The following is an 11,913-nucleotide window of genomic DNA, read 5'->3' as shown; positions in this document are numbered from 1 at the left end:
AAGACAATGACAAAAAGCATTTGCTACCAAACAACCTCTAATGACATACATACATGACAATATTGTAAATTATATTGAGGTGCTTTTACATAGTTTTCGCAACTAAACCTTATTATTGCGAACTAGTGTTACCTTGTTATATGATTTTCCTTGTAGTGCTTAAGACTGTCTGATCAATACATTTTCAATGGGAATCATCTTAGTAAGGACTTAGTTCATAAAAATGTATCTAAATCCTGATCAGGCTCAGCGACTAGTTAGTGTTACATTATTTGACAAGTAATGCGACTTCTGCTAACATACATTTCCTCAATTGTGTCGGTGAGAATCAAACATGAGTAATTTTATTTTCTTAGCGTCAGTACTGATGCCATTTCTTGCAATGTCAAAACTATTTGCAAAATTTTAGTAATTCAAAGTTTGTTAACAACTAAACTGATTCTAACTCAAGATTCCCCACAGAACATATAAGCTTCATCGACCTTGATTACGGCAAAGAAAATATAATGAGTTAGGTTTTTCTAATTAAGAAAACTTTTCAACATTTTTCTATGAGAAAAAACATGCAAATTTCATCTATAACCTTTTTAATTCACAGATGGATTATATTGCAGTTCACATATTGCACCTTGCTATACAATTGGACCTAAATCCAAGTCCAAATGCATGCGTATGTCACACTTCAAGTTAGTTAGATCTAGATCTGATTATAACTGGGTTATCCCCATCAGATCCAGATCCAATGGACTTTAGTGCCCATGTCGGGTTTCGGGTGGACAAACGGATCTCTGCGGGCCTCGGGAGTGGAGATTCGGATTCGGTGTTAACTGGAACCGATCCGCGGTTTGGTGTTTTGTGTTTCATGAGGCGCGGTTTGGTGTTTTGGATAACTGGAAGGGCAAAATAAAAACTTCTGCCTCCGTTTGTTCCCATTGCAGTTCGCCCTTCTCTTCCTCCCTCGCCACTCCTTCTGTTCAGATCTCGCCGACGATTTCTCGTCGGAGGTGTTGAAAATCTCCGACCGATTTCCGTGAATTTCGATGAGCGGAGGAGCGAGCTCCATGCCCCCGTTGCCCGTCTGCTGTTTTCCTCCTTTACTCCCTCTTGGTCTCTAGTTTCCGACGTTCAGTGGTTCGGCGAAAGAACTAGGGTTTCTGTATCAGATCTACGGCATTCTTTGTAGGATTCATCAGGCTGGGGTTAGGGTGTGCAGGAAAAGATGGAGAAGTCGTGCAGCCTCCTCGTCCACTTTGATAGCGGGGCTCCAGCCCTTGCGAACGAGATCAAAACCGCTCTGGAGGGCAATGACGTCGAGGCGAAGATCGACGCCCTGAAGAAGTCAATCATGCTATTGCTGAATGGCGAGACCCTGCCTCAGCTCTTCATCACGATTGTCCGGTACGTCCTGCCGTCGGAAGATCACACGGTGCAGAAGCTCCTGCTTCTGTACCTGGAGATCATTGACAAGACCGACGCCAAGGGAAAGATCCTTCCCGAAATGATCCTGATCTGCCAAAACTTGAGGAACAATCTGCAGCATCCGAATGAGTACATCCGCGGGGTTGCCCTTCGGTTCCTGTGTCGTCTGAACGAAGCCGAACTTATCGAGCCGTTGATCCCTTCCATCCTGGCGAATCTGGAGCATCGCCATCCGTTTGTTCGCAGGAATGCAATCTTGGCGATCATGTCGGTGTACAAACTTCCTCAAGGGGATCAATTGCTCGTGGATGCTCCCGAGAGCATTGAACGCTTGTTGACGACGGAGCAAGATGCGTCTGCCAAGAGGAATGCTTTCCTCATGCTGTTCACGTGCGCCCAAGATCGAGCAGTCAATTACCTCTTGACTCACCTCGATAACGTACCAAATTGGGGGGAATTGCTTCAAATGGTAGTCCTAGAATTGATCCGCAAGGTCTGCAGATCCAATCCTGGAGAAAAAGGCAGGTACATTAAGATCATTATCTCTCTTTTGAATGCACCCTCAGCAGCTGTGGTCTACGAGTGTGCTGGTACGCTTGTTTCACTATCTTCAGCACCCACCGCTATTAGAGCGGCTGCAAATACCTATTGCCAGCTTCTTCTCTCTCAAAGCGATAATAATGTGAAGCTTATTATTCTCGATCGGCTGAACGAGCTTAAGGTATCTCATAAAGAAGTCATGATCGATATGATTATGGACATACTGAGAGCGCTCTCTAGCCCTAATTTGGACATTCGGAGGAAAACACTTGACATTGTGCTTGAGTTGATCACCCCTAGAAACGTGGATGAGGTCGTTCTCACCCTTAAGAAAGAAGTTGTGAAGACACAGAGCGTCGAGCTGGAGAAGAATGGGGAATACCGGCAGATGCTAGTTCAAGCAATTCATTCATGTGCAATTAAGTTCCCAGAAGTGGCCAGTACTGTCGTGCATCTTCTGATGGATTTCTTAGGCGATAACAATGTCGCCTCTGCAATGGATGTGGTTGTGTTTGTGCGGGAGATCATCGAAACAAATCCGAAACTTAGAGTATCAATAATTACTAGGCTTTTGGATACGTTCTATCAGATTCGTTCATCTAGAGTTTGCTCGTGTGCCCTTTGGATCATTGGCGAGTATTGTCTCTCTGCATCGGAGGTTGAAAATGGCATTTCAACAATTAAACAGTGTCTGGGTGATCTCCCTTTCTTCTCGGTGGCAGATGAAGGGGAGAATGCTGATTCCCAAGGGGCCGCCTCCTCTAAGCCACAGCAGGCAACTGCTGTTACAGCCTCTTCCAGAAGGCCCGCTATTCTAGCCGATGGAACCTATGCCACACAAAGTGCTGCTTCTGAAACTGCCACTGTGTCACCTACCCTTGTCCAAGGATCACTGGCTTCAATTGGGAACTTGAGATCGTTGATTCTTAGTGGTGATTTTTTCCTTGCTGCTGTTGTGGCCTGTACGTTGACTAAGCTTATTCTGAGACTGGAGGAGGTGCATTCCTCGAAAGCAGAAGTCAACAAAGCATCTGCCGGGGTTATGCTTATCTTGGTTTCCCTTTTGCAGCTTGGTGATTCCTCTTTTCTTGCTCACCCTATTGACAATGATTCTCGTGATCGAATTGTCTTCTGCTTGAGGATATTATGTAACACTGGCAATGAGGTAAGAAAGATATGGTTGCAATCATGCCGGCAAAGTTTTGTACAGATGCTTTCCGATAAGCAGTTCCGTGAAGCAGAGGAGATAAAAGCAAAGGCTCAAATATCACATGCTCAGCCAGATGACCTCATTGACTTCTATCACTTGAAGAGCAGAAAAGTAAGTCTTATTGGCAGGTTTTTTCTTCTATGGATGTTAAAGTTATGTGAAACAATAGAGGCTTGAATCGACAACGTGGCTCACCAAGGCACTCACACATGTGAAACAATCGAGAATTCATTATTAGTTATCATGCATGACTTCGTATTGTATGCTTCCTGCTTTATGGATAGAGATAGGCCAGATGATTTTGGTATGTCATTTGAAGGATTATGTACGTTCTATTTTACATAATTGGTGCTAGTTAGTCATCCAGCTGATGCATAGATCAGGTAATGGAATGATACCTGTATGCCTCTATGCAACCTAGTAAAAGATACAGGCATACAGCCAATATTTTTAACATTTCCTTATAAATCTTAAAAAGTATATATTTACAAGGTAAAATCTAAAGACACCTCCAAAATTGGGTTGTGTTCTGATGTTTTCAGTTGCTTTTGCATTTTTATTTGTTTCTACATTTTAAATGTTTTTCCCTCTTCATTATTTTTTTATATATGAAAGGTTTTTATAATTATTAAGTAAAAATTAATTATATGAAAATTTCCTCTTTTTTTATGCATTGTCTTTAAATGCATGAGGGAAAAGAGATGACTGATAGATTCATCCTTAGATAAGCATAAAGGACACTGGCTTACCAACTATTGAGTGGCCAAGCTTCCTTGGGTTAGGAGCTTGTTGTCATCAGGTGCTTTTAGTAGGGCAGCATTGGGGGAGTGCCCTGAGAACCAGTTAGGAAGAGCTCCAGTGAACTCCCTCCCCCTCTCCCTTTAAGCATTCTAACTCTCTTTTGCTGAGTAGATCCTATCCTTCTCATGCACCCCAAAAGTAGCTCATCAAGTTAACTATTTAGATGAATGTGCCCAATGGCCGATAGCCTCTTATAAAAGAGGGAACTGGCTAGAGTATTCGGAAGGAAACTTACTTTTTAAGATGAAAGAATGTTAGTTTAGTCAAAACCAATTTTGGGGTTATGTCTTCTAGGTTACCCTTTGTGAAATATTGTTTATGCTTCCCTCCATCTAAGAATGGTCAGCTTTTGAAGTTGATCCCAGAATCTGTGAACTTTATCTAAAAGAATGATCTTGCTCATTGTCACTGAATATTATAAGAAAAGTGATAATTATTGGCATTGTGAGCTCCCATAGATGCTGCTGCAATATAGCATTTAGTGAGTTGGCCGTCTGTCATTGCCTTAATCATCAGTACTAGTATTGCTTCCTGAGAACATCTTGGCAAGGCAATTTCTGGAGCTGTAGTTTTATTCCTGAAGTGTGAGAAAAAAATCGGAAAAAAGGAAAAGGAGATAAGAAACCAATGACAATGATGATCTTTTCATAATAATCTTGTGAGATTTTCATGATATCTCTTTTTATACTTTTTGTTTGATTATATGATATGGTTGTAATGCTGTATATTGTAACGTAGCAGTAATTGGTATTATCTTATTTTGGACAATGAGTCAGGCAGCTTGGATTCTCAAGTTTGAGCGTGGTTTAAGGTCCAGCAATAACAGACATGCATACATTGGGTCAAGCAGGCATCTTGTCTGTGCATGACTATATATCTGCACATGCATGCATGACCAATGATATGGGCTCATTCTATCATTGACCTATTTGGGGTCATGAGTTTAATGAGTATTCCATTGATAAAAAAATGACATCCATCGTTAACTAAACTTGGAGTTATGACTGATCAGCTAATTGATCTGTCAGCCTTGAACTGGACCAACCTGTCACCAAGCTGGGTAAGCCTGTCCTCAAACTATTTTCAGCCATGCCTGCCAGGCCTGTAATCCAGCCTAAGGGAGCTACAAGATGGCATTCCTTTGTCTGACAGTCAGTAGAAGTCCTGCTTCCCACACGAAGGGAGTGTATAATTTAAATGTGCTGCTGTATTGACTTTTATTTTGTGGACAATTTTTTGATGCAGGAGTTTTAAGGAAAAAGGCCGCATTTGTGTTGCACCTTTGGTGCAATAATATTTGAAGAATGTGGTACCTATGAAAATGTCATGCTTTGCATAGAGTTCGAAAGTTTTGTTTCTTTCCATGAACTTACATTCCACGTTTTCTGTTTCAGATGCCATCTTTAGTTGGCATCTTCTCTTCTTTTGAGGCGTATTTCACTTGTGCAACTGCACCTTCAGTAACCTGACCTGCGTTGGATTATTTTCTGAATTCTCTTGTTTACCTATACATTTGGTGCAGTTGATACGTAAGTTCTGTTTGTAAAACTAAAAAGAAAAATTGAGTTTCTATGTTTTCTTGTTCTTTCCATTTTGTCTTTTATATATAACTTGTAATTTAATTTGTCAAAAAGGTACAATTGTCATAAACTAAATTATGTTTGAAGGTCTTTTTGTTCTTAAGAAAATCATTCAAAGCTTGATCAGTGAATGTGGATAAGGGACTCTGATCATTCCTAACGGCCTGTTTGATTGTTGGCAAAATTTTACCAGTAGATCACTTTTCTTTGATAAAATCTTCCATGTTTATTGCAAAGTGAAAATATCAAGGGAAAAAAATTGTAGAACCCTTTGTATTTGGAAAAGTAAAAAGCTTCTAAAGCTAAAAGAGGATGCGTGAAATTTCTAGGCAATGATGTGTCCCTTGTTGAGGAGGGATGAAAGGGATGATCCCTTCTGGAAAATGTTTATAGGAAACCTTTCTACCCTGTGTCACATGATCTTTCTGTTTGGGTGCCACATTAGGGTTGACAACTTGACATGAAAAGATACTCATGTAGAGATCTGTAGACTGTCAAGAAGTAACAAAGACAGCCAATGCATATTACTTTGGGAAGATCAGGCTCTAAAAAATTTTAGCCAGTCCAATTTTATCCACGAAATGTAAATATTGTTTTTTTTGGTATCATCTTGGTGTGCGTTGTTAACTTATAAGTTATATCAGAATATTTGTCTTAGTTATTAAAATTTTGGTTGCATAACTGTCTCCTTATTTGACTTGTTTGTTCTTTCATATTATGGTTAATAACTTGTGGTTGTGAAATGTGGTGATTTTTCTACTTTCAGTTTAAAGTACTGTCTTTTTTATTTAGCCGATACTAAAGCAAAATTGTCAGCTATTGCATCTTAGTGTCTTGGATACATTTTACAAGTACTGTTGTAGTCTGGCCTCATAATCTAAGTAACCTGGCCCTTCAAAAAACCTTGCTGCACCCAAGTCAGGTGCTGCATCTGCACCTGCACCTGATACCTGTGTGACATGGTTCATCATCATTAAAATATCTATGCTTAAAACTTTGTCCACCATTGGTGCTTTTTTGAGATTTCTCTACCATTAAGTATTTAATTCTGTAACCACAATCTGTTCCATGATCTTGCCTCATCATTATTGATTCGTCTATGCTTAAAACTATGTCTTTCATTGGTGCTTTTTGGCTGCACCCAGTTCTGCACCTATGCCCATGTGGAATAGATTTTGTCCAGTTCAGTTACATGCAGGCAAAAGAACCGCAATTTTTTGGGAAAACTTTTGAAATATACAAAAGGTTAAAAAAAAACGAAAAAAGATGAAATGCATGATTTTTGAAAAGAGTCAAAATGAAAGTATCACGTTTTATTCCTGTTTTTTGAGGTAGTATTTTCCAATATATTTTAGATTTTTTTGAGGTTTCTTTTCGCAATTTAGTAATCGTTTTGAATTATTACCAATACTTTTGTAAGAAAATTAGTAGAAAACTCAAAGTTCATATTTTTTCTTTTTATATTTTAAAGATTTTTTTAAATTCCTGAGATTGTCCTGGGAGAAACAAATTTTCTTATTACTGACTGAGGAAAAACTTGCTGAGAAAAAAACCTGAGAATGGTATTTGTGACAACGCTTAGAACTACAACTATGAAGAACTGATAAATGTTAAAATCGAGAAGTGAATCATGCTATCTCTATTTGAATCATGAATGTTCTTTGAATCACATGGATTTGGGAGGTTATGGGATAGATTTTTTGTGAAGCATGCTGTCTGATTGTAAGGTAGTCAAATGAAACATCCGTATCACATCTACGGCATCTTTGTGTGATAGATGCTGTTTGATATGAATTATCTTTGATGTGCTTCATTTTCTATGATGATCATGAAAATTAAGTTATTGTTCCTTTTGCTAGGGCATGAGCCAACTTGAATTGGAAGACGAAGTGCAGGATGACCTGAAAAGGGCCACAGGTGAATTCACCAAGGATGGAGATGATACCAATAAACTGAATCGCATTCTTCAACTGACTGGATTCAGTGACCCTGTATATGCAGAAGCATATGTTACTGTTCATCAGTATGACATTGTTCTTGATGTTACAATTATAAATAGGACAAAGGAGACACTGCAGAATCTTTGCTTGGAGCTGGCAACAATGGGAGACCTCAAACTTGTGGAGCGTCCTCAAAATTATACTTTGGCCCCTGAATCAAGCAAACAGATCCGGGCTAATATAAAGGTCTCTTCCACTGAAACTGGTGTCATATTTGGGAATATTGTGTATGAGACAACAAATGTCCTTGATCGCACTGTTGTTGTCCTTAATGACATTCATATTGATATCATGGACTACATATCTCCTGCTACATGTGCTGATGTGGCATTCAGAACAATGTGGGCAGAATTTGAATGGGAAAACAAGGTAGGTTTCCAATATTCTTGTTTGTATGAGGTTACTTTTGAAACCATTTCTTTCGTTTCCATGGTTGCAACTTGGTTACCAATCATGGCGGAGTTGTAGCAACCACCTAATCGAGTGGTTGATGCAGCTAAAATATGTGCTTTATCATCACCATTTTCTGATTATTGGCAATTTTTTTGTGCAACAGGTGGCTGTAAATACTGTAATTCAGGACGAAAAAGAGTTTCTTGACCACATTGTTAAGTCTACAAACATGAAATGCCTCACACCTCGGTAAGTTCATCTCTATGAACCATATGGCAAGTTTAGAAGAATGACGGAGTTACCAGAGTTTCCTGTATAAGAAAAGTAGCATGGCGTGAGCAACATGGTTGCTTATCAGCCAAGTTTATAAAGGGGAAGTTATGTTGCTTCTTCAGTTGGGAACTGCGGCAGACTATTTTACCGTTGTCATCACTCCTTGTTTTTTCGTTCAGTTCTTTCAATAAGCCCAGTGATGATGGATTAGCAAGCCCGCAAAAGCTATGCGCACCTGGTTAGGCGGGTATAGCAAAGGGTCACTAGAACATCCCATGGTAAACGTGCACCCTGTGGGTCAGCATGTCTGGGAAAACGTTGATAGTTTTCCTCGTCCTTGAAAAGGGAAAGAAAAGTTGAACTGCAATGGAAGGAATTCCCTTGTTTCAGCCAGAAAATCTTTAATGACGGATGATTGTGTTTTCTTCTTTGCACATTCCCCTACCCACTCACCTAGTTGACCACATTCAACAACTTTTCTTAGGTCTAAGGCCTGTCTTTTTGGCCCTAGAGTCGTGAACATGTGCTGCTTTTTTAACTATCTTTCTGGTGTTCTTCTTTTAACATTCCCCTACCCACTCACCTACCACATTTAATCATTTTTTTCTTGGGTTTTTTAAGCTTCTCTTTTTGTCCCGAGAGTCATGAATATGTGACGCTTTGTTCTTATGCTCTATACTTCTAAATGCTAATAGCTCCAAATGAGCTCCCACTACATGTCGCAACGCTACTGTCACTATACTACTTTGCATGGTTGGGAATGAATGCATGTAAATTACCAGCTTTGAGTTTAGAAGGATTGAATGCATCAAGAACTGTCCACGTTATGTAAAATTCATGTAGGAAGAAATAGAACATTCTAGGTTTACCTGCTTTTGGGTTTGAGATGAATGAATCATGATTGCTATATGCTGATAATTTTCCTATTTGAATGTGCTCGTGCTTACTGCAATTGATTTCTCTTTAGCTATAAAATTTTTTAGCAATTACATATGTTGTCATTGCTGATTTTAGGTGTGCACTAGAGGGCGATTGTGGGTACCTAGCAGCTAATCTCTATGCCAAGAGTGTCTTTGGCGAGGATGCTCTTGTCAATGTAAGTGTCGAGAAGCAGTCGGATGGTAAGCTGACCGGGTATATTAGAATCAGAAGCAAGACACAGGGAATTGCTCTTAGCCTAGGCGACAAGATAACTCTCAAGCAGAAAGGCGGTTAAATCTGTTCTTTATATATATGCCCCGGTGGAACTTCTGTCATGAATTTGTGATGGGAGTTTTTCACTTTCAGACATGTTTACATCACCTTTGCTCGAGGTAATTGTGTTCTGTTGTCGTCAGGAGCGGCAGAGTAATTGATTCATATACTTCCCTGAATCAGCCATTTTTTTCTGATTTTTGAGAGTTTTGAGGCCTCCTAGGGCTCGGTTCTCTTGTCCATTCCATTTTCTTTTCTGTTAGTTCAATATGGTTAGTTGTAGTTTTATGCTTTATGAGGTAATATAGAGGTTTGTATCAGCTATCGGGAACCGAGTGCTTCATTTATTGAACATGTTTGGAAGACATTTTATGCTCGCAGACATTTTTTGTCATATGTAATTTTATTTTCTCACACGTTCACCAAAAGTTTCTACATGAACATGATCCATCTTCGAAATTGTGGAACCTGCTCGTATCTCTCACAGTTATCTTCCTCTTGCTTATCTTTGAAATAAGTTGGAAGGCAGTGTGGCAATTAGCACACATGCGTTGGTTGTTGACAATCCACAGAGGCAATTCACTAGACAATTCAAGCAACCCAAGTGCTAATGCTAGCTTCTCGCTATGTTGAGCAAGAATTTCCTCTTTCTCACCCTCATCAACATCTTGGAATACCAGACTCCTGTCCGGCACATACCCAACAGCCTTCATTTCCTCGTTCAGCATTCTTAATTTGTCATATATCTGTGGAGATTTGGCATGGGATCTGTCTCCTGCAGTGAACAAGACGGCCTCGCTTCTGATATAAATCCAGCTGCAACCCTGAACCTTCTTTATTCCCTTGCTTTTCATTCCTTTCCTGATTTCAGCTGCTTCGGCCCACATACCAGCTGAAGCATAGATGTTAGCCAGCTGCACATAAGGTGTAGAATTTAGTGGCTCCATTAGGAACAGAGATTCAGCGGCCTTTTTACCCCATTCTAGATTATGATGTATAACGGAAGCACCCAAAAGTGCACCCCACATTGCTGAGTTGGGCTCGAAGGGGGCGCTCTGCATCAGGCTTACGGCTTCATCAAGCTGTCCATGCCGACCTAAAAGACTGATCATACTAGCGCAATGGTCCGGCAGTGGTTGCAGACCGTAGTTCTCTGTCATTTTCTTATAGAAGACCATACCTTCATCCACCAAGCCTCCGTAGGTGCAACCTAGGAGGACGCCGGAGAATGTACTGTGATTTGGGACCAGTTTAGTTTCTGACATTCGTCTGAATTGATCCATTGCAATTGCAGCCTGCCCATTGAGGGCCGCCCCCCAAATTACTGCATTCCACATGATCGTGTCTGGTTCTTGAATTGAATCAAATATCTGAGAAGCTTCATTCCAATAACCACATCTGGAATACATACTGATGAGAGCTGTGGCGATTATCAAATTCTTCTGCCCGTAGCCTGATTTCAGTATACGTGCATGTATTTGGATGCCCTGCTTCAATGCAGCCAAGGATGCACATGAATCTATGACGCTGGCAAATGTGAGCTGGCTTGGAATCTGGCCTGCTTTCTCCATCATCTGGAACAGATGGAGTGCAGCGACACCATCCTCATTCTGGGCATGAGCTGATATGATGGACGTCCAGAGAACTCCATCTCTGTACTTGGCCTCTTGAAATGCTTGGCATGCATCTCCCAGCATGTTGTATGCAGAATAAACCCTGATGAGTGCACTACCAACAATGTGGTTCGAAGCCAAACCATTTCGAATTATATCTGCATGAACCTGCTCGCCGAAATGCCGGACTGGTAATTTAGCACAGGCATTGAGAACCGTCGCAAAGCTGAATCTGCTTCTCGAGGATCCTTCTTGGTGCATGCACACAAACAGCTTGAGAACGTTGACTTGGCGTCCGTTGGAATTGTATGCGGACATCATGCAGTTCCATGAGATAGTGCACCTTGTGGGGTTCTCATCGAACAATCGGCGAGCGTCCTCAATCCATCCGCATCGAGCCAAACCTGAGATGACCATGTTCCAGGAGAATGCATCTTTCTGGGGCATTTCATCAAACAGTAAGCGTGCTAATTGCGGGCGTTCAAAGTCGGTGTACCCCTTCAGAAGGTTGTTCCACAGAGAAGTGGGTTCCCTTAGTCCTGACTTTATGAGGCGGCCGTGAGTTGTCTGCAACTCTCTGAGGGAGCTCTTGCGCACGCATTGTCCTGAAGAAGCAATCACAGAATCTAAGGCAGCATAACGGGCAACTTTCAGGCCATGCTCCATTTAAAGCTCACTCGCTTTTGGAATGCAAGAGATTCATGATCCACGCCGATGCGCCTGCCGTCTCACGACTGGTGGTTTCTTTGCAGAACGTGAAAAATAAACAGAAATTTTAACTTTCATATCACAATGTTGAGGAGCTAAACAGCTCCGGCCATCTTGAGTTTCATGCAATCACAGCATGCATGATGCATTGCATCGGGCGCTGTCCTGTTAGAAGCCAGAGG

At 40.9% G+C, this 11,913-nt stretch overlaps 2 protein-coding genes across 2 annotated transcripts; one reads left to right on the top strand and one right to left on the bottom strand.

Moving 5' to 3' along the window:
* Positions 1-903: 903 nt before the first annotated feature.
* On the top strand, positions 904-9,824 carry LOC116253636 (coatomer subunit beta-1-like). Its single transcript, XM_031628567.1, has 4 exons — positions 904-3,280; positions 7,410-7,919; positions 8,107-8,192; positions 9,231-9,824. Exons 1-4 carry the CDS (start codon positions 1,220-1,222, stop codon positions 9,430-9,432), a joined length of 2,859 nt encoding a protein of 952 aa, XP_031484427.1. The 5' UTR covers positions 904-1,219; the 3' UTR covers positions 9,433-9,824.
* A 5-nt stretch (positions 9,825-9,829) lies between these two features.
* Positions 9,830-11,689, bottom strand: LOC116253168 (pentatricopeptide repeat-containing protein At1g08070, chloroplastic-like). Its single transcript, XM_031627944.1, has one exon. The coding sequence runs from the start codon at positions 11,687-11,689 to the stop codon at positions 9,830-9,832; it is 1,860 nt and encodes a 619-aa protein (XP_031483804.1).
* Between the last annotated feature and the right edge of the window lie 224 nt (positions 11,690-11,913).

The sequence above is a fragment of the Nymphaea colorata genome, chromosome 4 (assembly GCF_008831285.2).
Source record: "Nymphaea colorata isolate Beijing-Zhang1983 chromosome 4, ASM883128v2, whole genome shotgun sequence".
Classification (NCBI taxonomy): Eukaryota; Viridiplantae; Streptophyta; class Magnoliopsida; order Nymphaeales; family Nymphaeaceae; genus Nymphaea; species Nymphaea colorata.
The sequence above is the reverse complement of the archived record's forward strand: the minus strand, read 5'-3'. Positions and strand labels throughout refer to the sequence as shown.

What these genes read in the sequence shown, in the direction of transcription:
- LOC116253168 (XM_031627944.1), bottom strand. Translation starts at nt 11,689, where the DNA reads ATGGAGCATGGCCTGAAAGTTGCCCGTTATGCTGCCTTAGATTCTGTG.
- LOC116253636 (XM_031628567.1), top strand. Translation starts at nt 1,220, where the DNA reads ATGGAGAAGTCGTGCAGCCTCCTCGTCCACTTTGATAGCGGGGCTCCA. An exon ending in AATTTGAATGGGAAAACAAG is followed by an intron (nt 7,920 to 8,106) that starts GTAGGTTTCCAA and finishes TTTGTGCAACAG; the next exon opens with GTGGCTGTAAATACTGTAAT. An exon ending in ATGAAATGCCTCACACCTCG is followed by an intron (nt 8,193 to 9,230) that starts GTAAGTTCATCT and finishes TGCTGATTTTAG; the next exon opens with GTGTGCACTAGAGGGCGATT.